Source organism: Pelodiscus sinensis, chromosome 1, assembly GCF_049634645.1.
Source record: "Pelodiscus sinensis isolate JC-2024 chromosome 1, ASM4963464v1, whole genome shotgun sequence".
NCBI lineage: Eukaryota > Metazoa > Chordata > Testudines > Trionychidae > Pelodiscus > Pelodiscus sinensis.
The window spans coordinates 295,389,453-295,416,207 of record NC_134711.1 but is presented as its reverse complement, the minus strand read 5'-3'; the positions used below and the strand labels follow the sequence as shown (position 1 = coordinate 295,416,207).

The 26,755-nt window shown below is 44.9% G+C and overlaps 1 protein-coding gene across 2 annotated transcripts in view; it reads left to right on the top strand.

Moving 5' to 3' along the window:
- CCNA1 (cyclin A1) overlaps positions 1–26,755 on the top strand; it is an 87,659-nt gene that overhangs the window by 24,716 nt on the left and 36,188 nt on the right. For both annotated transcript variants that reach the window (XM_075919166.1, XM_025183323.2), the window contains exon 3: positions 7,198–7,270. In XM_075919166.1, coding sequence (XP_075775281.1) covers positions 7,198–7,270 — 73 coding nt within the window. The remainder of the gene's footprint in view (positions 1–7,197; positions 7,271–26,755) is intronic.

The window sequence follows — 26,755 nt, the reverse complement described above, 5'->3', positions numbered from 1 at the left end:
ACAAAATCTCTCAGCTTCCATAGGCTGGAAATTGGCCAATGGGAGCTGAGAGACTTTGCTTGAGGATGGGGGATGTGACACAAAGCTTCCTCTGCCCCTAGGTCCCAGAGCAGAGACCCACAGGGAGCAGCCAGCTGCTTAAAGTGGCCGGGGGCTGCTTCTGTGCCTGAGCGTCCCTGCAGGGAGGCCAGCTTGGTGGGCTGGATCTGAGCGATGGGCCATATGTTGCCTGCCCCTGATTTAGGTGGATGTCAGTATGGGGCAGAGGTGGGCAATAATTTTTGATGGAGGGCCATGCCAAGATTTTGGAAAGTGGTCAAGGGCTGCACTTTTCCATGATGTTAATGGAGGAGGAGTGGGGTCTGGGATGTAGCTTGAGTGCAGAAAGGAGTTTGCAGTAAGGGATTGGGGTGCAGGAGGGGATGTGGGGTCTGGAAGGGAGTTTGGGTGAAGGAGGCAGTTGTGACCTCGGGCAGGGAATTGGGGTGCAGGGATTTATGTTGAGACCTTGGGCTAGAAGGGGTTGTGACCTGTGGAGCATGTGTGGAGCACATGTTGAGGGTCCTGACAAACTCAACACCCTGCCCCCGAAGCGGCTGGGTATACTCCCCCTGTGACAGGGCCACAAGCATTTTCCTGCAGGAAATGCGAAATATTGAGGGATTCCATTTTTAAAAAACAAATTTTGTAACGCAAGTTTTATGATTCTTTATTTCAGATGCAAATAATTGTCAAGACTAAAAATAAGGGGCAGGGACATACTATTTATATGGACCGTAGCTAACTTTATGAGTCAAATGAGTGACGACCCATGAAAAGAGGGAGTTTTGAGAAATACACTCATATGCAAAAAGCACTTGCATAATTGCAAGCACGATCAGGTAAAACAAAACTTAGTCCTCTTTAACCTACCCTGTTTAGATCTCATGTGAATTTAATGAATCCTAGGATAAGGATAGAGTTTGTTTTAATTATTTGTTTGTTTTATAGTTCAAAACCTGTAGGGGAACATTTTAAGTTGCCTGGGCACTCGTTAATAGATTTAAACAGCCATTCTTCTACAAAGCAATTTCACAAGCCAGCTACAGAGAGAGAGAGAGTGCGGAATTGACCTTCGGACACAAATTTGATACTGTTTCCCTTGGCCTAAACAAAGACATTAACTGGATAGCCTATTATAAAACCAGCCTTCCTTATATTTAACACATCATTGACATCAAAAGCTGAGTATGGGACACTTCCAGCTCACTCAATTAGCCTCATTAGCAACCTCATTACCTACTAATGACAGGTACATTTTTTTCCTCTCAGTACTTTTTCTTATAGATCCCCTTTTTTCTCCACTCACCTGAAGAAGTGGGTGTTGACCACGAAAGCTCATGGTATTATATATATTTTTGTTAGTCTCTCTGGTGCCACAAGATTTCTCATTTTTACAACATACTATTGATTATATAATGCATTTTAAAAATACCATCAAACTGAAATTAATGGGTATAACTCACTGAGAACTGATTCATGAGTGTGTTTTTTGCTAATTACATTAATTGCATCATTGCAATTGGATTATTTGAGGCAAGGAAGTTTACTCCAGTAGGTCATTTTGTTCACACCTCTTTCAGGATTAAGTGAGTGCCAAAGAGCCAGCTGCAGCAGGGACAGTCTCCTAGCAACACACTGGACACAATTGATCTTAACAGGGCCTGCCTGATTAAATGAACTTACTAATTGGTGGTGGGGCTGAGCTAGATACTGTTTAACCCAGCAATAGCCAGAGCTCATTGGCCGCTCAATGTGTTTTTACCAGCAGCTGTGCTTGGTCCTGCTTCCCCTGTTAGCTCCCACTTTGCCTACTTCTGTGTCTGGTTCTGCCCTTACTCTTCTCTAGTCTTGACATGCTGGGCTGCAGCATCACCAACCAGGACTGCCGCAGTCCCATGCTTCTCCAATCCACCCTACACACATCTACCCAACCCCCTGCCCTGATTCCTGCACACACACACACCCTGCACCCACCATGTGCTATGCCCCCAGGGGGGAGTTGCCATATGACAGTACTTGTAAGGCTGTGTCTACACTATAGGGATTTTCTGGGATACCTCTGGTATCCCGGAAAAACTCTGCTGCGTCCAGGCCACGTCTGCTCTTCCGTGTGTGGTGTTTTTTTTTTTTTTTTTTGCAGAAGAGCAGATGCAGTCTTTTGGAAGCCCTGTCTTCCTCATTCTATGAGGAAGAAAGGCTCTTCCGAAAGAGGAAGTTTTTCCGAAATTTGGCCCAGTGTTGATGGGCAAAATTTTGGAAAAACCTCTTCCGAAAAAACTGTTGGGAAAAGATATGCAAATGGCGGAGTGCATTTTGTGTACCTTTTTCTGATAAATCCATTGTAATCTAGACATAACCTAAGAAATGTAAATTACCTTCACTATTGTTAATCTATTCCCCTTTGTATTTGGTTACCTTTTCCAGGCCTGAAGCAGGGCTCTGTGTAACTTGGAAACTTGTATTTTTCACTAAGAGAAGTTGTTTCAATGAAAGATATTACTTCACCCACCTTGTCTCTCTAATGTCTTGGGACCAATCCGGCTACTGCAAACACAGAGAGGGCTGTGAGAGTATCAGACGATGCACTGCATTGTGTGTTATTTGTTGAACATGTGTTTAAAGCTTCTGCCAGGCGCTGCTGACAGGAACAAGGGCTGGGTTCAATATCTGGGGTTTTATCAATATGTAACCCAGAGGGGCTGACACCACTGAGAAGGGAGAGAGAAGTCTGCTCTACAGCCTTAGCTAAGAGCCAGCTGGCTTTTAGCTAGCAGACTTCACTCTCCCTACTCAGTAGTCTCAGTGCTTTTGGGTTACAAATATAAAACAGAACGGGTTCAAGCCCACCCCCCCAGTAATCTGGGAAAACTAAACATCATCCCTGGGTGCCTCTAAGAGGCAATACAACCTTGATGACAAACACTGAATCTATGTATCAGGGCTGGCCTAAGGTAACATGGAACCCTGGGTGAACTTGCATTTTGGTGCCCCAGTTCCCGTAGGTGTGACACCCCCGCATTAACCCTACCCCCCATAGGCTCTCCATCTTCCCTTTATCCCAAACCCTGCTCCCTCCTGCCCCCTAACTCTTACATTGTGCCCTCTCCCCGCCCAATCCATACACTCCTCTCTTGCACCCCTAGCCCCTGCACCTCCTTCACGCTTATCACCTGCACCTCCCACCTATGCACCTACTCTCCAGACACTGTTGCTCGGCTGCCTGGCTGCCACCTCTGTCAGCTGGTTCTTGGCAGATGAGGTGGGAATCAAACAAACACTGCGCAAGGTGCCCTCTTTGACAGGCCCAAACCACCCACTCCAGAGGCCAGCCCTGCCGTGTATAACAAAAGACAATTTTAAGTTAAAAAGGAACCCAGCCTTATTCTGTGAAAACACCACAAACATGACTCAGCAAGCGAGAAAACATAAGCAAACACCCAACCCCCAATAGCGTCCTTTGCCTCAGTTTCCTACCCTGCAGTGTGAAAGTCTGACAGATGGCTATCCCTTTAACACTCCCTCCTTTCCCTTGACAGCACTCCATTGGTCAGTAGAGTCAGAGACCAGTGCTTGTTCATGTGGGGATCACCTCCCTTCCCTGAAAGTGGGGTTGGGGCATTGATCAATATCTCTGCTGCTGCCACATGCCTCTGAAACTGGCTTACTGCTGCTGCTAGATCTTCAGCTGCTTGGCACTGCTTTCTCTGCCACCTCTGGCTGCTTTCTGCTGCTGGTATCTCTGCTGGCTTACTGCTCACTGCCACTTCTGTGACACCATGTTCTGAGGTTCCCCGCCTTAGCCCTGCTCTCAGTAATTTTACTGGGTAGCAGGGAACAGCACACATGACTTGTGTGTTCTCATACTGGGACTGCAGCCGAGCCTAGGCAGGGAGCAGAAGCTGCTACCTCCCCAGCCAGGGTCTCCCTCAGACAGCTGCTGCACTGCACAGAGCAGTGGCCGGAGCAGCCAGCTTCAGCTGCTTGAGAAGCCGTTCATTCCTGATCCCTGTCCGGGCCCAGCTGCCAGAAATAGCAGCCAAACATGCCAGAGTGCAGGCACAGCAGGAGTAAGGAGCTTATCTCCCTTCTCCCCTGGCAGACTAATCTAGGCTGCAAGGCTGGTCTAACCATATAGGTGAACTAGGTGGTCACAGGAGCCCCCGGTTTTAAGAGGTGCCAAATTTGATGGAACTGATTTTTCCTCTCTATTTAAAAATATATTAATATGTTATCTACTATATATTTTAGAGAGTTTGTCTGTCTGTTTGCTCAAGAGCTCCTTCTAAGTGGTAAGAGCTAAGGCCACCAAATTCGGCGTGCAGCTTCCTTTTATCATAACTTAAAGTGAGGTCAGGGTTTGGTTGTGCCAGGAAAATGGGATGTTCCTGCAGTGGGATTGCTTCTCATTAAACCATACAGAAAAGAGACAGAATCATCAAATTAAGTACAGTCTTCAAAACTGATATAGCCGAGCAAATGTTGAAAGACTGATGAGCTGGAAAAAGAGGATGGTACAACTGAGGTAGTTGTTACCCAGGGGATCTACAGATACAAATCGAGGTCTGGGGCTTCTTACAGTACCACACTATCACATGCAAGAATGAACTACAAGACAAAGAAGGTAGGAAGAACTCTGTCCTTTCTGAAATGCTGATGAACCACAGAGTCACATGATGGGTGAGATCAGACTGTGGGATGTGGCACCTTGGAACTCTTGTCATTTTCAAAGATCTGTAGCTCTCGAGTGCTTTAAGAATAAAGTTAGTGTGCTTACGAAATCCCTTTGCAAAGCCTGTGTTTCTGCACTTTCTTGCCATGTTGTCCCAGAAGGGGTTAAACTAGAAGTCTAGTGTTCCTGCTGTCTTGCTGGAGTGCCAGTGGCACGTACAGTCTCAGACACTGATTTCAGATGGCGAGGCTGCAGGAAGCGACAGACAAGAGGTCTGAAACTGGGAGTGTGCTGTATAGATCCACAGCTAAAAACAATGACTATGCTCCAGAAGAGAAGTCTGTAGGACCTATAACTGGATCCACTCACATGACAGCAGACCAGTCAACAGTGGGGGAGGTGGAGAATAAAGAGGTCAACCGCCCCAGATCCCAGCAATGCAGAAAAGCCTGGGACTTGTGGCTGCCACCACTGCTACTGTGGCTGCTGGGGAGGCTGGAGCCCCGGAAACTTTAAATAGCCACTGGAGACCTGGACAGTGGGGTGATGCACTCCATGTAGTGCTAAGGACTGGCTGGGTAGAGGGGTGCAACACATTCCAGGTGGTGCTGAGGACTGGTTTCTCCAGCCCCAGCTCTTTTACCTGAGTCCCTACTCTTTTCAGGAACAAGAATCCATTCCCCCACCCCCACCTTGCCCAGAGGTCTGGTAATTGTGTTGGCCTCCTACATGACAGGTAACCATACAGTGGTTTACTGGGCCAAGCTGTAACAGCCCTATTTTCAGAGATGCTGAGCACCTGTAACTTAGGCACTAAAGTTTGAAATTTTGATGTAGGTTACTTGCCCAAGGTCACAGAGTCATTGACAGAGCTGGGAGCAGAGCTCTGGTCTTGAGATAGAGCCAAGTTTGGTCCATACTGTTCCATTATATTGTGACAGTGAGATGTAACTTCCAGCAGGGCATTTTCCTTTGAAGCAGTCTTAAAAGATGATGATTAAATGTTCACTTTAGACTACTGTCTAGGACATTTGTTAGAAGCTTAAGTGATCACTACGGGGAACTTTATCGTTCTCAGACCAGAGTCAAATAAGAATTCAAACTCTACAGAAGTTGTATTGGAAAAAATCAATAGCTACCTTTATGCAATAAATTACAAGGTGAACTTGGCTGACCATTATACAATCAAATCACTGGTACACCAAATATCAGAGCCATTTATTGCAGAGGCTTTGAATGATTTTGTGTCAAGGTGTAGTGGTCATAAAATGCAAGTCACTTCTATTGTACCCTGGAGCATCTAGTTTTGCACGGCACAGAAAACCTGCTTACGAGATATTGGTTTTGTATTGTATATGTGCAAACTTCAATAACACCCTTCAGACACAGTCCTGGTACTCAAGATATCAGAGACAGCAGTTTGTGATGGAAGAACACATTTATTTCAGTTCATTTGCCGGGGCAGTATGAGAGAGTTTGTCTGAAATGCTTCTGATGAAAACTTTGGATGGATGGCTAAAACAAAAGGTCGTTCTCTACTGCGGGAATGAGTGTTGCACAGCCTGTTCAGGCTGGGGAGCTATCTGCAGCAGCAGTAGAATTTTGCTGGAACAAACTACAAGGTGAAGGAAATGGGAGGACAGTGTTTGTGGTCTATTAAAACAAGATTTTCCACTGGGAATGCTCCCTTGTTATGATATCAGGAAGCAGGAGGGACACATTCTGTGCACATGCACTCCCTTTTGAACCTGTTGTATACTGAATGTTCTCCTCCTTTGCTATTTTGCTGCTTGTTACCTTCTCGTCATCTCTCTCCTTTATTGCCACTTTAACCCCTGCAACCTTTCACCTGTTCAGTTTCTTTCTACCACTCACTATGCTTTCTAACGCTCCCCCCTCTTTTCGCCATCCCACCATCATTCCCACTCCATTTCCTCCCTTTTGACTAGTTGAAATCATTTAGTGACATTTTTGATGACAAATGGACTTTTGATCAATATGAACATTTCAAAGATTTTTTCATTGTGATCATAATTTTCAAATAAAAAATGGAAATAAAAAACTGAAAAAACTACACATTTTTCAGTAAAAATGTTCAGCTTTCAATTTTTGAAAAGCCAACCATTTGTTTTCCTGGGAAACCCAAATTTTTACCAAAAATGGGTTTTAAAAACTAGAAGTGGTTCATTTTACTATTTCTGATTTTCACCGAGAACCATTTTTAAAGAGGAAACTGTACTAATAAAAATATTGAAAAACTCTTTAAATTAATTGGGATTTTTTTTTCAACCAGGTCTAGCCTTTACCCTTGTTTCCAACAATCTCATTGCCCCATTCCTTCCCACTTCAAGCTCAAAATGCGTGTCCTCCCAAATGACACCTCACAGATTTTGTAACATAAACAAGACACACGACATGAGTACAGAACTAACAAGACTTGAGCCATCATTGCTTGTATGTTGTTATATATTTTCTGTCTTTTTTAGGGTATGTTTCCAGCTGCGGTCTAGAGACATTTCCCAGAGCAGTAAGGCTGTAGCAGCATGGACAGTGGCTCAGGTGGATGGGTTTGTACTTGTATGGCTAGCTTAAGCCACCTCCCTATTATTTTTAAATGTCCTCTTTCTAGTAGGACTAGTGTGTGTCTGTTTATCCATGGTGGGCAAAATACTCCCTTAGACGGGACACTGTTTGGACCAGTGTGGAGTCTTCCTCATTTGCAAAACACCTATTGCATCTTGGACACAGTCACTAAAATATTTCTGATTCCCACTTCTTACAGCCTTAGAAACATTCGTTATGTAATATTAATGGCTCACTTTCCATGCTGGGGATATAACTGAGAAAAAAGAGGCAAAAAAAAAAAAAAAAGAAAAAAAAAAAGAGGCACAGCCACATAGCCCTGTATATTCAGCCCTCATTTCTCCTTTTACTGTGTTATCTTTTTCTTTTAGTCTCATTGACCTTGTTGGGATGTCTTGATCAAATGTGCTTCTGGCTAAATGTTGCTTTCCTCTCTCAGGCGAAGCCAACAAAGACATTTATTTTGCCTGATGAAAGACTCCAGGATTTGGCTATAATACACTTGAGGCTAGTTTTGTACCTTACTGCTGCAGGGGACCACAATAGGGAAGTAGGGAAGGAAACTGCCTCATGCTTTTAACCCACATACAGCAGCAAGCTACAGTTGCAGTTCCCTGGGTGGGGAATTGCTCCCTGCTAATCCTCTAATAGGCAGCAGGATTATGTCCTGCCCTAGCTAATGGAGACAGCTTGTGCTGGTTAAAGTTCTCCTGTGTACTAGTGGCTTCCTGTGCCTCAGTCCCTCCCAGAAATGCCATTGGGGCAGGACAGCTCTGCCCTGACCTCAGCACACAGCCGTGCCCACTCAGCATAATTGAACCAACAATATTTTAGTGTTAATGGTAACTGAGTTGCTAGCTGCGGCCTTCATCTCAATTCATTTAGGGTCTAATAGTTTCCTTTCTTGGCTTCCAGTAGTTGGGGAGATGGTTTGATTCATCTTCATAATGTCTGATAGGGTTACGTGACACAGCTAATATAATGCTTGAATGGAACATTGCTCTCACTTTTCTTGTTGGACCAATTCTCCAGACTTCCCCACCATCTGACACTGCAATGCAGATGGTTTAGATTAGAACTGCAGGAGAACTCAGCACACTGACAGTTCCACAAATTCTCCATATTTAATTTCTGAAATAGAGGATACCAACACTGCATTTATCTCTTACCTGTCCCCTCCCCTGGGTTTAGCTTTATTGGTAACTCATATAACCAAATCTGCTGGATTTTGCTGAACTACTTCTCTCAGTCCCTAGATCCCCCAGCCTGAAGGAGACTCCAACAGCCGCTTGTATCCTGGATGAGATGAACAAGATTCACATGTCACTATGATTCTTAAGTAATAGCCCTACCCCTTAAATACACAATATTTCAGAAAGCTGGATAAATCCTCAGGTTTTTGGCAGCTAAAATTAACTGAAAGAAGCTCAAAACATTCACATTTAATATACCATTAGGAAGATACTGATTCTTACGCTTACCCTCCAGCATAACTTCAGTACCACAAGAGTGCCACAAAACTATACATATGATTTGTGAACACATTAATGGTACTGACACCGTGATAGATGACATCCTCAACTGGGGCTCAACAAAAGAAGAACATGACCGTAGACTTCAGGAGTGTAACTAGAGCAGCAAAACTGAAACTAAATAAGGAGAAAGGTGTTTTAAGGGTTACAGAAATGGCTTTTGTTAGGGCATTATTTCCAAAGAAGGCATAAAACCTGATAAGATGAAGATTTCAGCCACTGAAATGATGTCACGTCCCTAGTCAAAGAAAGATGTCTTATGGTTCTGGAAATGGTTAAATATTTTGGAAAATTCATACCTGATCTATCTCCCAAAGCAGCAGCTTTGAGAAAACACTTAGAGAATAAAAATGAATGGTGTTGGGATAGAGGCTCAGAGGAATCATGGGAAGGTTTAAAACAGCAAGTGATTCAAAACTAGTGCTGAAGTTCTGTGCACAAGTTCTGTCACACCCATCCCAGGAAAGGAGCAGTGGAGCGAAGTCTTCCAAATGGCCTGTAGAGACGGTGCAGAAACATAGCCAGACTGGAGAAAGCAGCAAAGGGCTAGTCGACAGAGGGTTGCAGCCTCTTACAAAAGGAGCCTCAGTGCAGATCTGAGACATGGAGCTCCTGACTCACCAAAGGGAATGAAGCACCATGGACAGCTCAGTGCAGGCAGGGACCAGGGGAGTGAGGAACAGCTCCTGGCTGGCTGCTGGATCAGGACATAAAAGATCTCTAGGGTAAGGTTGAAGTGTTGAGGAAGGCTGGGGCTGTGGAGAAGTGGCCTAGAGAACTGACAGCATTTTCATTACAAGGACATGGTGGCTACGTCTAGACTGCATCCCTCTATTGACAGAGAGATGTAGATTAGGTACATAGAAATTGCTAATGAAGCAGGGATTTAAATATCCCGTGCCTCATTAACATAAACATGGCCGACGCTTTTTTCGAAACTGAGTTTTTTTTAAAAAAATGGCAGTCTAGATGCAGATCTGTCGAAAATAAAACCTTTTTCGACAGATCCTGTAAACCTCATTTTTGTAGGAATACAGGATATGTCGAAAAAGGTTTTATTTTTGGCAGATCCGTGTCTAGAGTGCTGTTTTTTTTCCGAAAAAACTCCATTTAGAAAAAAAGCATTGACCATGTTTATGCTAATGAGGCAAGGGATATTTAAATCCCTGCTTCATTAGCAATTTCGATGTGCCTAACCTACATCTCTCTGTCGACAGAGAGATGCAGTCTAGACACACCCGGTGTTGTGTAGCTGCTATTCTTAGAGTCCCTGGATTGGCAGGCCCAGGTCCCCTCTAGAAGGGAATCTGGATTATTTAATGGTGCTGGAGAGTGGTGCCCAGCAAGGCCCAGGGATAACTGAACCATTCCCTCAGGAAGGAAACCTGATACCAGTGCCCGGAGATTCAAGACTGGAGTCACATCTGACCGGAAGGGGTGCTCCTGAGAGTTGCGTGCCACATAATTACCCAGAGAAATGACTGCAGATTAAGAATTCAAACAAAGATGATAAAGCTGCAAAAATATGATTTGGTTGTGACCTACTTGCCCAGTAAATTCTTGTTAATTACAGATGCACTTTCCAGAGCACTGACTCTCACCACAAAACCAGAGAAGACATTAGAGATGTAAACCCATATAGATTGGATTGTATAGTCAATGCCTGAAGCTAACAGGAAACTGCAACAAATAAGAAGGAAATGGAGAAAGATGAATCATAGCCGATCCTTAAGAAGTGATTAATGAAAGAGTGGCCTGAAGAAATAATCAGCTGCTATCCAAGTATAAGAGACTATTGGAACTGCAGACGTGAACATGCAGTGATAGATGGGGTGATTTTCAAGGACAGTAAAGTTGTAATTCCAATGAGCTTCCAAAAAGAAATGCAACAGAAGATCCACGAGGGTCATTTATGAACTGAGGCATGCAAACAACAAACACAGGAAGTGCTGTATTGGCCTCAGATCAATCACAACATCACTAATGTGGTAAGAAACAGCTTTTCAAGCTTGAAATATAAGCCATGCCAACAGGCAGACCCACTGAGACCTCTTTCACTTCTACAAAGACCTTATAAGAAGGAAGGCACTGACTTAGTTACATGATAATCAATTTTATTTAATCAGTGCAGGTTATTAGTCTCTGAATCCAGAAATTTGCACATTGCACAGTACTAACAGTAAATAAGTGATAGCCAGTATGATGGGAATCTTCTCCAGACATGGCATTCCAAATAAAGCTTTTAGCAATAATGGGCCCCAATTTTCCAGTGCAGATTTGAGGCATTTTGTGCAATAGATCGGGATTTTCATCACAAAACATCAAGTTCAAATGACTCCCAATCAAATGGAATTGTGGAAATGTCTATACAGACAGCAAAAGAACCTTATGAAAAATAATTTTGACAGTAGCGGAGATTTATATAAAGCTTTATTGGTTTATGGAAGTATATCTCTGGAGAACGGTTTTTCTCTAGCTCAGCTATTAATGGAAAGAAGGATTAGATCTAATTTAGCAATTATTGATAACTTGCTGAAATCTCACAACAATGAAACCATGCAGGAGATGAAAGAAAATCAGAAATGCAAGATGAAATGTTATTTTGACAAAAGGGTCTGTGATCTCCTATCTTTTAAACCTGGTGATAGAGTGTGGAATCAAACCTCAAATACTTGGGTGCTAAAGGGTACTGTGATGGGACATACCTAAGACTGCAAGAGTTAACCCTGTTCACCTAGCTGAGGAGGTCCCATCCCCTCAGCTCAGCTGGGCATTCTCTAGCTGGAGGCCAGGCAGAAAGGCCTCTAAAGCAGCTCAGTTTGTCCTGACCACAGATGGAGAAGGAAGGGCCATAGCAACTCATGAAGAAGAACTGCTGGTATGCCAGCATGCCAACACCAGCCAGAGGGAGGCCAATGCCAATGCCCCATCCTGGGACATCACTGAGAGGGGAGATATGGAGAGCACAGCGCTAGAGAGTCAGGTAGGAAGTACCGTAGGGGAATTTTGTGGGCAGTAGTAGCCTTACCAGAACAGCTCAATGTGTTTCACTGAGATCCCTACTGAGCTGGTGGTGGGCACCCCACCACCATCAGGGTCTTGGGTTAGGATCTGATGGAGAAGGCAGAGCCACATTCTGCTATCCCACCACCACCACTTCCCTAAGGTGGTGAACCTGCACTCGGTGTCACTGACTCTGGCTGCTAAGTTGCACTGCCCTGCAAGGGCAGGGCATTGTCATTGACCTTGGCTGTTTTGGCCACATGGCCCTGGAAGAACAAGGCTTTGCTATTGAGCCAATAACCTGCCCAGCCAGGTTGTCTGAGTAGTCAAGACTGTGGATGAAGACCCAGACTAGTGAGTCATGTGGGGTTGAACCCCACTTGCAGGGCCTTAGAGCATGTGGCCCGCCTCCAGAGAGTGTTGGGCATACCAACCCTGCAACAACAGGTGGAGAACATGGGCAACAATAGGGCCCTGAGAAAAGGACCCAGGCCTGAAAGATGAAACCCAAAAAGCTTTTGAATGGCTATTGGACAATCAGCAGTAGCAGGCTGCACAATAGCAGCAGCAGCAAGCACAGCTGCTCCAACAGCTTGTTGACCAATAACAGCTACCGGCAGCACAGCAACAGGAGCTTGAGCAACAGTTGCAGTGGGAGCTGGACTCTCAACAGGAATGACTGGTCCAACAGATGGCAGCCCTGTGGCAACCCACTCTGGCCCCTACCCCTAGCACAGCTAGAGACAGAGCTGGGGATAGCGTGATGGGTTGCCCGTACACCTTACCAAAAGGGATGAATGGAGATAAACAACAAGGGGAGAGACAGAGCAGTAAAATAAGGTGATTTTCAACATAAGGATCCACAGTTCCAGTGGCATAGTCTGAAAGGGAAGACCCCGAGCAATACCTCTACGCTCAGAGCTCAGGAGTCCTGGGCAAAGTTCCCATTCAATCATGAGTCTTTGGTGCACCTAGTCATCTTCAGCACCAGTAAACTTTCCCAAGAACCCCCCCCCCCCCCACTGCCCTTTTCTGTCACTGTCTGCAAACAGGCTGTGTCACACAGGCTGTGTTTAGACTGGCAAGTTTTTCCGCAAAATCATCTGCTTTTGCGGAAAAACTTGCCAGCTGTCTGCACTGGCCGCTTGAATTTCTGCAAAAGCACTGACGATCTCATGTAAGATTGTCAGTGCTTTTGCAGAAATACTATGCTGCTCCCGTTCGGGCAAAAGTCTTTTTCCGAAAGACTTTTGCGCAAAAGGGACAGTGTATACAGCAGAGATTTCTTTTCTGCAAAAAAGCCCCGATCGCGAAAATGGCGATCCGGGCTTTTTTTGCGGAAAAGCGCGTCTAGATTAGCCATGGACGCTTTTCCACAAAAAGTGCTTTTGCGAAAAAGCATCCTGCCAATCTAGGTGCTCTTTTCCGAAAATGCTTTTAACGGAAAACTTTTCCTTTAAAAGCATTTCTGGAAAATCATGCCAGTGTAGACTTAGCCACATTGTGTGTAAACCTCCCCACTTAGCTAGCTCCAGCCTCCCTCCTTATTCCCAGTGTGGTCTCAAGCCCCAGTACTCACAGGCCCCATATAGCTCTGGGTAGCAGTGATACTGGGTCCAACTAAAGGTAAACAGAGGGATAGCTCAGTGGTTTGAGCATTGGCCTACTAAACCCAGGGTTGTGAGTTCAATCCTTGCGGAAGCCTTTTGGGGCAAAAATTCATCAGGGATGGTAGTTGATCCTGCTGTGAAGGCAGGGGACTGGACTCGATGACCTTTCCCTTCCAGTTCTAGGAGATAGGCATCTCCATTATTAAAACTCTGGTTTCTCCTTCTTGGGTGGTTCATTTTTGGCAAAGTGCTCTTCTTGGCTCCTGTCTGATTGGTTGTCCCTCTTAGGCTGTGGGAAGGTTCTCAGCTGCTTTGTCTTGCACTCCGGACATTGTCCCTCTCCCTCTCTCCACTTCCACTTCCCCAAAACAGCACTTCCTCCTCCTGAAACAATCCACACTTCCTATCCTCAGGACAAAGATTCTCTAAACCCCAAAGGAATTACAATTATTTTACACAGTAAACTATAAAAAGGTGGTGTGGAGACTAGTGGGGGGGGGCACTTGCTAAGGGCGGAGAAACGTAACCCCCCATGTGATCTCCCCATGTGACTTATCCTGACCCTCAGACCAGGCCCCCCACATTCTCCCCATCCCATGTTACCTGGTTAGGGGAGCAGCGCTCTGTCCTCCCACTGCACTGGCTCCAGTCCCCCTGGCATGCAGAGCCACTAATGCACTCTCCTGGGCAGTCTCCAGCCACGCTGCCTGCCTAGGACACTGTCTGGTGCAGCACAGAAGCTCATGGGAGAATGCACCTGCTGAGCATCACTGGGCCACATCCCAGGCAGACAGCATGGCCAGAGGCTGCATGGATCAGGAGAGTGCAGCTGCTGCACTGAGTGTTCCAGGCAGTGTGGCTGGAAGAGGAGAAACTCTGGTCCTGTCTCTTTTCCTGCACTGGCAGTTGGCCCTCCCCTCTCTCTTCCCATTTACAACCACCCTCTAGATCTTAGTATAACAAATTACCTGTCTATTTGGCCCCAATGGCTTTTATTAGCTTGATGCCAGCTAGGCCCTCATATGTCCTGGTTTTAGTCCATTTCCATGTGGCCCAAGAATCTATTCCGTCTTCAGCTTCAACTGGCTATAAGTTATTCTTCACAGTCTAATTCTGTGGAGTCCTATAGTGTGCTGTGTACTATTTGTGTCTTATACCCTAGAAGGGACTATATTTCAATGTTGCTTTTACATAGATTATTATGCATTTTGTAAAGAGCTTTTAGTTTCTTCTGGCTAACTTGTGCTATGCAGATATAAATCATTACTCTTCCACAGGGCATTTTGAAACCTATTTGGCTGCATCTTCATTTTCCTAGCTTGGCTCTTTTAGAAAGGGTATCTATTTCTAGTGCACATTGCAGAATTATGATTGCATTCCATTGCTTTAGTTTTCTAGATGAGCTGGTGTTATCTTTCCCTAGTAGTCATCATGTCATTGAGGAGATATAAGCTCTTACTTGTAGATTACAATTATATCTTAAATCTCATAGCAGTCACCTTCAGGCAGCTTGTTTGTCCTTCAGATAAATTCCAAGCCTGAAAGCCGTTAGTAATATCTTATTATACATTATGTAGAATATCTTCACAAACCACTTAAGTGTTAACAAAGTAAATTATTTCAAAAGGACAGCGTCCAGTGTTATTGAGAATTTTTTCTTGGAAGTGATGTGAAAATAAATCCTCTCTCAGTTGCAGTTTAGTTGGGTTGTGGGAGGGTTAGAAATCCCTCATGAGAAAAAAAACAAAAGGCTGTAATTCTATGCTGGTGAGTGTATTTAGCGTAAAACCTTTTCATAATTAAAGCGGTGGACAAATATAGTTTATTCTTTAAAGGCAGCCAGTAATGAAGCAATTTGGATTATTCATCTGTTTGCCACTTCTGAGACCAGTATCAACTGATAGCTACAAATAAATACTCTACATACTTCAACACACAAATGTCAACAAGTGCATGTAAGGAAAAAAAAACCTGGTAAACAACCTTTCACAAAAGACCTCATAGAGAAGCTGTTACCAGTGGAAGTGAATGTCGTGACATATTTGTTTTACATATGGGTTTCTACAAAGTTGATGTGTACATTAGTTCCTTGAAACACAATTAGTGTGATTGCAGATCTGTTTAGGCCATCTAATACACTACTTATCTTACTGAAGAAATGTGCTGATGTGGCTACATTAATGTAATTACACAAAGGTTGTCACCTCTCAGAACAAGATCAGCCAAATTGCACAAATCAGGATTTCAGACAGTCTGAATATAAAAATTACCGGCTTACATTATGGTAAGGTTGTCCAGTGTACTGATAAAACCCTGGAAATTCAGTGCTAAAGGGGAACAGAAACATTTTTTAAAAATATAAATATAGGCCAGCTGCTGTAGGAAAGGTGCTTAGTGAATACTCAAATGAAGACTGCAAAGGAGAAAAAGCTCTATCTTTTGCTACTGACACTCCCACTTTGCTTGCTGCCACCATTAGGATTCAGTTGAATGGGATGGCATGAAAGGTTGCACAATGGCACTCAAGGGATAATCAGCAACAGCAAATGCATTCTGCTTGAACTGATTTGCAATGTCTGGCAGCTGCAGTTTAATTTTTCTTCTTTAGGTCTGTGATTCAACTCTTCCATGATCACTTAAATCCCAGGGCGCAGCATGCGTCATGTAAGGATAATAAGAACAGAAATTAGACTTGAATGACCCTTAATCTGTCAGAGGGGGGGATGCCATTTCCCCCCTGAGTCAGCAAAACTCTTTCTGTGGGAAGTCTGTAGAGGTTGAACCTCCTAAATCCCGGAATCTAGTCCAGCAACATCCATGGACAGGCAGGATCATGGATGTAGCTGGATCAGAGAGCCCCAGTGCCCAGGCATGTGAGCTGGTTGGGAGTACAGTGGCGGGAGAGCCCCATCATCAGGACTGGCGAGCCCAATCCTGGGGAGCCCCAGCTGGGCATGGCACAGTGGGGCAGCTGCGGAGCCCAATCCATGGGAAGCCCTGGCTGGGTGTGGCAGTAGCTGTACAGCTACAGAGCTCAGACCCAGCGGGGCAGCCACAGAACCTAGCCCTGGGAAACCCCAGTCAGGTGGGATAGAATCAGGGCTGCGGTAGCTGGAGAGCTCCATCCACAGAGAGCCCCAGTCATCTGACAGAAGCCAGTCAGAGTCAAGGTTCAAGCCCTGTAGTAGCAGGGATAGAGCAGAGCCAGCCAGAGAGAGGAGCAGTATTCTGGGAGGCCTATGGCAGGGGACCTCCCCTGATCCATCAAATTCCCTCATTCAGGACCAGTCAAGTCCCAAGGGTGCTGGACCAGGCAGGTCCAACCTGTACTAGTTAGATTTCAAGAGAGTGGTCAGCCAGTGTGGGGGAGGGTACCGTGTGAGCTGAAGAGGATCGCTTTCTGAGGAGGATCACTCACTTGACTAATAGCTTGGAAATTCCGGTAGGAGTGAACAGGGACTGTCACCCGTGATGCCTACCCCACACCAACTGCACAGATGGAGGAGGAGAGCCTGGGAGTGGATGGGGAAATACGGCTGTAGACACCACTGTGCTGCATATACTAAATGAAGCCATGCTCTGTGACAAGAAGGGTGTGGGAATTAGAGCAGATGCCTTGTGCTTTAAAGAAGTTCCCTGAGGATCATCATTGGGCACCTGGGCTACTGGACCATACCACCTTACCCGTGCCATAGGTCCACAAGCTGTTGTCACAAGGTTTCATGACACTGGAACTATTTCTCAGGCTGGAGCTTCTGATTTCAACATCCATTAATGAACAGTGCTTCAATGGGCATTTAGCTGCCCACAATCCATATCAAATGTCTTTCACTGAAGCAGCTATAAAACTGATTATATTAAGACGTATCATTCTCTGCTAATGCTGTCAGGCCTTATAAGATAACATAATGTGTGCTAAGAAATTCATTCAGCAGCTTTTACTATTCTTAGCAATCCAACTGCAGTCACTAGGATTACTCATCAGAATAAGAGCAGCAGAATTGGACCCATTAGCACTAGTTGTATTGGCCAGATCTATTCTGCAAAGTTGTGAATTTGAGCCCTCACTGTTAGTTACTGTTTGTATTACAGTAGGATTACAAATAAAATGAGGGGCCCATTGTGCTAACTCTAAAGATCTTACAAAGGGTGGAAGGGGAAACTAAGTCAAAGAGAGATGAAGTGACTTGCCCAAGGCCACGCAAAAGGACAGTTCTCCTCTGTCGCTCACTACAGTGTCCTACCCACTAGGATCTACTGGTAGATCTTGGAGCCTCTGACAGATAATCCTGACTGGTTTGGCCTGGAAGCTATCAAGTGCTGGCACTTCAGTTGCACCTCCACCCACTTCATGCTGCTCTTGTCCTCTGCCTTGGAGCTGCCCCCGGGAGCCTTCTGCTTGCGGTGCACGGTGTGGGAAGGAGGAGATGGGGGGCATTGATGTCAGGGTGTCCCACACAGAAAAAAGGAAATGGAGGGACCTAGGCAATGCAAATCTCTGTCACTCTCACACACTGGTTGTGTCTACACTGGGCCACTTATTCCAGAAAAGCAGCTGCTTTTCCGGAATAAGCTGCGAGCTGTCTACACTGGCCCCTTGAATTTCCAGAAAAGCAGTGACGATTTACTGTAAGAAATCAGCTGCTTTTCCGGAAAAACTATGCTGCTCCCGCTCAGGCAAAAGTCCTTTTTCTGGAAAACTGTTCCAGAAAAGGGCTAGTGTAGACAGCACAGTAGTCTTTTACAGAAAAAAGCCCCGATTGTGAAAATGACGATCGGGGCTTTTTTCCGGAAAAGCGCGTCTACATTGGCCACGGACGCTTTTCCGGAAAAGGGCTTTTCCAGAAAAGCATCCTGCCAATGTAGATGCTCTTTTTCCGGAAATACTTATAACGGAAAACTGTTCCGTTGTAAGCATTTCCAGAAAAAGGTGCCAGTGTAGACACAGCCACTGTGTGTGTGTCTGTCGTTCTCACAAACACACACAGTCGTTCACTCTCATCTCCCGACCCAACACATCTGAGGGTTGTTGTTGTTACTACTTTTACTGCTTGCAAAGTATGTTATTGTGGGTTTTTGACTGTTCTGTGCATTTCATAATTTTCATTTCTGTCTTATGCTTAAATATAATTCTCTGAGCAGTGAGTTCTAAAATGCCTAACCTGTCATGGCTGGAATATTTATCTCTCTGGTAACTGCTGGTCCTGGATGTGGCTGATAAGTCCCTGCAGCCCCTGAGAGAGGCAGAGCAGAGGGTCTCCACATGCTGTCCTTGCCTGCAGACACCCTCCTGCAGCTCTCATTGATCAGTATGAACCATGACCAGTAGAAGCTGTGGGCTCAGTGCCTGTAGATGAGGGGTATCTTGTGACTCCATGGAGCCATTGGTGTACATGCCAGCTGCTTTCAGGAGTAGTGCAGGCCTGGGGCAGGAGTAAGCCTGCCTTAAGCCCACTGCTCCACCACCTGGAGGCCATCTCAGTCAAATGATGCTAAGTCAGAACCTGCATCCTGTACCCATGTCCCAGCTCTGAACCCTCTCCTGCACCCAACCTCCTGTCCCAGACATGAGTCTCTCTCCACCTAAACTCCTTCCCATAGCTTGCATCCTGAAACCCCTCCTGGACCCCAAGGCCCACCCTGGGCTAAGCCCAGAGCTCCTCTCACATTCCAAACTCCTTGGCCCAAGACCAGAACCTGCATTCCAACCTTCTACCCCAGCCTAGTGAAAGTGAGTGAGGATGGGGGAAGAAGGGCCAGGGTGAGGCCTTAGAGAAAGGGTGCAGGAGGGGTGGGGCCTCAAAGAAGGGGTGGGAAGGAATGAGGCAAGGGTATTTGGGTTTGAGGTACAGTACATCTTACATTGCACTTAAATTGAAAAGTGATCTTGTGCTTTAAAAGATTGGAGACCACTGCACTAGTACTTTGTTTCTCAATCTGAGCAGTTCTAGCCAGTTTGCTGGGCAGGGCAGAAAACTATTGCAGTATCCCCTATCTCCCTCCAAGTGGCATACAAAGCCAGCCAATGGCATACAACATACAAAGTGGCATACAACATACAGAGCCAGCCAATGAAAAACACCAAGCAGAACAGCAGTTCAGCTATGGCCCTGCTCATTCACTCCTAGGACTGTCTTTGTTTCTCAATCTTTTAAATAAAAACAATTCATGACACCCCACTCCTTTTATATTTACTTAAAAAGAAGAAGACAAATATAACAATTATAAGCCTGTGTAATTTATAAGTCTGCTTTGGTAAATTGAGAGAGAATACTTGTCCTTGAAGGATAAAGCAAAACTGGGATTGGGAGAAATGAGTTTTTCTTTGTTTTGGATCGTAATAAACTTTTCAATCTACCACACAACTCCTGAATACCTTTCATAACCTTCCTGAAGGGTTGTGTGACCCATTAGTTGAGAAACACAGCACTAGAACATTATAAACCCTCTTCACTTCAAGGGGGTTCTGTTTGGTAATATAAAAGGAAAAGATTATTGTCAACTATGCATTGTGTTGTAACAGAATAAACCATTTGAATATAGGTAGTGAGAAAAATAAGGTGAATTATGTGACAACACACCCTTCCAGAACTGTCAGGTCTGACTTTGTCACAATAAGCATCATCTGTTACCCAGAATAAAAAGTGTTATTTAGTAGACAGATGTTTATTGAAGGCTTTGCTTATTGCTGAGTTTTTCCTTGAATTTAAAATTTCAATTGAATAGACACCCCATTCAATTAAATCTTATTATTAACACAGAAGGCTGTATTCCTGTTAAATACACCTTTTTCAAGCCATTAACAAAGGCCCAGAGAAGCAACAATTTTTTCCCCTAAAGGAAACTAACCTTATGGTGCTTGTTATGATGTAAAGGGCTGGTTTTTATATTTGCAGATAATATTGACTATAGCACAATATGTGTTGGGATTATAAAGCACAAGTGAAAAGCTTCTGCAGCGAAAAAAAAAGTGTGAGCTTTATCTCATTATCTTTAGGAGCCTCAGGATAAAACTGTAAATGGATGTTTGCCTCAAGCTTGCCAATTCTCATGCAGCACTAATTAAAACTTTGTATAAATTTGCACATCTTATGACAAGTACAAACCAGTTAAAGGGAAGTCTAAAATGCAAAGCCCTGCTGGCATTCATGTGACCTTTTTATTTTGCATATTCTCTTGTTATCTTTGTTCTTTACAAGTCAGTCAGACTTTTTCAGGAAAGTTAATCATGACCTATTGGTAGAATCCTTTTTCATAGTACAGTAGCATCCACAGGCTGCTGGGACCTCACTGTGCTAAGTGCTGGAGGGGGGAAAAGAAGAACATGGATAAAAAAAAATCACACAGTAAGTTTCTAATAGGATGCACTTTTTCCAATAGAGACATAGCTTTCCACTCTACTTGCCATGGTGTTCCATAGATCCCGGGAAACAGAGAATTACTGATGTGTGGTAGTGCATTTTTATAAATGATCTGGAGAAAGGGGAAAACAGGTGGCAACATTTGCAGATACCAAACTGCTCAAGATAGTTAAGAACAAAGCAGACTGTCAAGAGCTTCAAAAAGATCTCACAAAATGGCAACAAAATGGTGATTGGGCAACAAAATGGCAAATTAATTTTAATGTTGATAAATGCAAATATTGCAAATTGGAAAAAAAAATCCCAACCATGCATACAAAATGATGAGGACTAATTGAGCTATAACCACTCAAGAGAGAGATCTTGGAGTCATTGTGGATGGTTCTCTGAAAACATCCACTCAATGTGCAGCAGCAGTCAAAAAAGTCAACAGAATGTTAGGAATCATTTAAAAAGGGATAGAGAATAAGACAAAGAAGATCTTATTGCTGCTATATAAATCCCTGGTATGCCCCCATCTAGACTACTGTGTACAGATGTGGTCACCTCACCTCAAAAAAGATATATTGGAATTGGGAAAGGTTCAGAAAAGGGCAACAGAAATGATTAGGGGTTTGGAACTGGTGCCATATGAAGAGAGATTAAAAAGACTGGGACTTTTCAGCTTAGAAAAGAAGAGACTAAGCGGGGGGGATAATGATAGAGGTCTATAAAATCATGACAGGTATGGAGAAAGTGAATAAGGAAAAGTTATTTACTTGTTCCCATAACATAAGAAGTAGGGGTCACCAAATGAAATTAATAGGTAGCAGGTTTAAAACAAGCAAAAGGAAATTTTTCTTCGTGCAGTGCACAATCAGCTTGTGGAACTCCTTGTCAGTGGATTTTGTGAAGACCAGGACTTTAACAGAGTTCAAAAAAGAACTAGATAAATTCATAGAGGTTAGGTCCATCAATACAGGCAGTCCCCGGGTTACATGGATCCGACTTACATCGGATCCCTACTTACAAGCGGGGTGAGGCAACCCCGCACTAGCTGCTTCCCCCCAGCAGACCAGGGAGACGCAAAGCTAGCGCCCCCCCCCCCCCCCTCCAGCAGACCAGGGAGACGCGGAGCGGCTTTTCTCAGCAGACACCTCAGCTTGAGAATAAAGGACTGAGGGAAGTGAGGTGTGGGAGAATAAAACTGAGCTCTGGAGAAATGTTTGGCTAGAGTTTCCCCTACAATATGTACCAGTTCCGACTTACATACAGATTCAACTTAAGAACAAACCTACAGTCCCTATCTTGTATGTAACCCGGGGACTGCCTGTACTTATTAGCCAGGATGGATAGGAATAGTGACCCTCGTTTCTGTTTGTCAGAGGCTGGAAATGGATGACAGGAGAGGGTTCACTTGACGATTACCTCTTCTGTTTACTCTCTCTGGGGCATCTGGCATTGGCCACTGTTGGAAGACAGGATTATGGGCTAGATGGACCTTTGGTCTGACTCAGTATGGCTGTTCTTATGTTTCAGCCACATCCCCATTCTGCCCCCTCTATTAGGGTCTCAGAACAAGGCTGGTACAAAGTCCTTCTGCCAGTTCTGCAATATGTGAGAAGGACCTGTGCATAGAGGTATTCTCGGGGCATTTCTTCTATCACCAAGGACCCTGGATGTGGCCAGAGAGGCATAAAGGGACCTTAGTGTATGTGAGAATCAGGCTATCAGTTTGGAATCCAATACTATACCCCACTTACACTGTGGATAACTGTTTGACATAGTACATCTCTGCACTGGTGACCCTAATAAAACACTCTAAGAAGTACTATGATAATATAACTATGATAAATTTGGATCCCTTGAACTTACCAGGGCCTTTTTTTTTAAATCACTTTCTATCGTTTCTGCTAACCCATTCGAGTGAGCATAGCAAGGGCTCGACAAGAGGTGTTTAAAGGACAGAATCACTCCAATGAGCCACTTGAGAGTTGTGGATCATTATATGCTATTAACCCATCTGCAATTCCTTGGTGATCAAAAGCAATTTACAGTATGTTAGTATTTCTTGTTGAGTTGTGCAACAGTGTTAAAAAAGAGTAATACATTAATCAGAAGTAAGCTTTACAGTATAATGCCAACACAGCTGTGCTAAACTTGGACCAAGTGTAATCAGTGTGATCTCATGTGGTTTCAGTGTTTGTAGACTTTATACTTGGACACACAAGCCTGATTTTCCATTGCCATGAACCATGTCTACTTGTTTAGACACATGGAAAGTAAGAATGACAAGTATGTGGATCACAGTATCAGTCAGACTGAAAACAGTTTACAACTTGTACAGTTGCAACTGACTACACAACTGAAAAAAAATCAGGCTCCTTTATCTTTTACTGCAGTATTTATTACCACTAATATCAGTAATGCCACAGGGATGGAGGATCAGGCTCCAGTGCCTGAGATGAGTAACATTTAGAAGATAATAATAGCATATCCATTTTAACTTATTCTGCATGAGTATGTCTACACTGCAAAGTTAATTCGAAATAACAACCATTATTTCAAATTAACTTTAATAGTGTCTATACATACAAACCACTATTTTGAAATTAATTCGAAATAGAGGAACACTTAATTCAAATTTGGTAAACCTCATTCTACGAGGAGTAACGCCAAATTCAAAATAGCTATTTCGAATTAAGTGCTGTGTAGACACTTAATTTGAAATAGGGGGCCTCCAGCCCTTCCCAGGGAGCCCTGGTGGTCACTCTGGGCACAAGCAGGAAAACTTACTCTCCTCTCCCCCCAGCCCCGGAGCCATTAAAGGGGTAGACCCTAGCCACAGTGCCTGTGCCAGCTCCAAGCCTGCCAGCCCAGAGCCAGCAGTGGCCACCGGGGGCCTTGACACAGTGACCCCAAAACATGAGCCAGCAAGCCATTGGCAGCCAGCCCTCCACCACTTCCCAGGAGCAGTCTGCCAGCTCCCAGGAGCCTGACAGGGGCTGGAGAAGGCAAGCTCCTTCCTGGTCCAGAGTGGAGATCATGGACCTTATTCAGGTTTGAGGGGGATGCCCCTAACGTCCATGATCTCCTCTCTAGACAAAGGAATGCTGCCATCTATGGCAGGATAGCTTCCAGCCAGGCTACCGAAGGCCACATGCAAACCCAGGAGCAGATTTGCATGAAAATCAAGTTGGTCCGGCGAGACCCCCAACCCTGGGCCCTGAGCTTCCCCTCCCACTTCTTCCCCTTGCTTCTCCCTTCCAGCTCCCTCCTCCCAGGTTTCCCCCTCCCCTCCCTCCCTCCCTCTCTCTTCCCCTCTCCCACTTCCTTTTCCCAGTCACCCCAGAGGTTCATCCCCCCCCAGTTTTGTTCAATAAACCCAGTTTCTAGTTTTGAACATGCGTGTCTTTTGTTTTACATCAGGAAGGGGGACTAGGAAGGGGTAAGTGGAAGGACGTGAGGGAGGAATGGAGTACGAGCCCCCAGTGGGGAGGACCGGGGTGGCTCTGAGGGCTTCTTGGGGTGGACGCTTTCCTGCAGGGCCGCCTGGATCCTGACAGCCCCCCGATGGGCCCCCTGGATGGCAGCCTGCAGCAAGTGCAGCCAGGCTGATGGTAACGACCCCACGAGACGCACCGGCATGCCCAGGGGCAGTTCTGGCTCCATGTTGCCGAGTGCTGTGGTGTCCCGAGTTTGGGCACTCAGGGCACTCCAAGACAGACCTGCTTTGCTGTCCCTCATCGATATAGACAAGCAAGCGGGGAACCCTGAGAACTGTCTGTCCAGGGTGGGGGTAGGGTTCCTTTAAGCATGGAGCTCAGTTAGGCTCAGGCAGCAGCCCCCCACACTAAGTCTTACCTGATGCCCTGCCGGCACTGGTTCCGACCAGCCTTAACTTCGATTCAGGATCCACTCAGTGTGGACGGGCTATTTCAAAATAGAAAAATGCTATTTCGAAATAGATTTTGTGAGTAGATGTGTTAATTTGAATTAGCTTAATTTGAATTAACTGTTTCTAATTAAGTTAATTCGAATTAATGCTGTAGTGTAGATGTACCCCATTTGTGTGGCACACTCTGTATGCCTTTTCGATCATCTTTCCACTAATAACTCTAATTAACCCCACAGTATGATTTGTCAGGTACAACCTTAGGCTGTCATACATGTAAGCAGACTGTCGCAAGAGAATTTTCTACCAGTTAATATCCAAGCACCTAGCAAACAAAATGTTCTGTAAAGAGATCTATTTATTTCACTTGACAGTTTTATTAAGCTTTAATCACGTTTTCAGCACTTTCGGCGTTGAGCACCTGATGTTCCCACGGCTCAAATAAAGGACTTTTTAAAAAAATTATATTTCCCAGATTCTCTAACATAATGCAATTCTGCTGTCATTTACTATTAGCAGTAAATCAGAGACAGAAATTGGTGAGATAAAGTGGGGAAGTTAAATAAAATTAAAGAGGGCTGTCAACACTAGAGTTGTCAATAGTCAGGAGTTTAATGAGCTCTGCAGTAAAGGGCACTCAATATCTGCAATATTTCACAATGTCATTCAACAGAACAATATACTTAGGGAGAACAACATTACTGTGTTCTCACACCTCACTATGGAGGTGCCTAGACAATACATTCATGAGTGTTTTGAGCAGCCAATTCTACTTTGCTCCAAATAAGTTTGTACACATTGGATACCATCAAATGTATCTTCATCCTGGGGTTTACTTTAGTCATAGCTCAAACAAGAATAAGAGAACATATACCTCAGAGTAACCTTTCTCCTGAAGCCTAGCCATTCAGAGGGTATGTCTACCCTACCCTCCTAGTTCGAACTAGGAGGGTAATGTATGCATACCGCACTTGCTAATGAAGCCCGGGATTTGAATTTCCCAGGCTTCATTAGCATAAGCGGGGAGCCGCCATTTTTAAATCCCCGCTGCTTCGAACCCCGTGTAGCGCGGCTACACGGGGCTCGAACGAGGTAGTTCGGACTAGGGTGCGTATTCCGAACTACCGGTACACCTCGTTTCACGAGGAGTAACGGTAGTTCGGAATAGAACCCTAGTCCGAACTACCTAGTTCGAGCCCCGTGTAGCCGCGCTACACGGGGTTCGAAGCAGCGGGGATTTAAAAAATGGCGGCTCCCCGCTTATGCTAATGAAGCCCGGGAAATTCAAATCCCGGGCTTCATTAGCAAGTGCGGTATGCATACATTACCCCGCTAGTTCGAACTAGCGGGGTAGTGTAGACATACCCTTAGGGTTTATTCCAGACCCACAGTTCCCTCTGACCTGTGGGTTATGCCTACTTCTTATTTTCTGGGAGAGTTAAAAAGCTTTACGGACACAATGAGTTGGCAGAATTTACTCAGCGGCTGTAGGCATGTTTCTACCTCTTGCAAATAGACTAAACCAACAGAAGAACCCGGTGTAATGCCCAGTGGCTGAAGTGGTCTAAGGAAAATACAGAGCCATGACCAAATTCTGCAGGGGTGGTCTGGTAGCTGGGAGGTTAAGAGGTAATAGAGACAGTCCCAGCCAATGATCAGAGTTCTCAAGGTAGGCAGAAGATCCTGTCCAAAGGGAAAGGTAGGCAAGGTAAGGTCAGGCAGCAACCAAACAGGCAATGGCCTGTTGCGCAGATGGCTTCAGTTTCCTGTTGGGGACTATATATCACCATTGGGAATAGAGTGTGACTGTCAATCAGAGGCCTGGGGTGTAGCTGCTGTGGGGCTATAGGGCTTTAACACTAAGGCTATTTGGGCAGGGGCAGTGGTTCAGTACACTGTTATGGTACAGAAGTTAGGGATGCCATCTAGGGTTCTGGTGGGCCTGTATTTAATACAGGGATCCTGCAAGCCCATATGCAGGGGTCGGGGTGTGAAGGGTATCAACATACCTCCTCATGGTGCCCTAAGCTACCAACTTACCCCAGCCTGCCTCCCTCATGCTCTAGCCAGCCGGGAGAAGG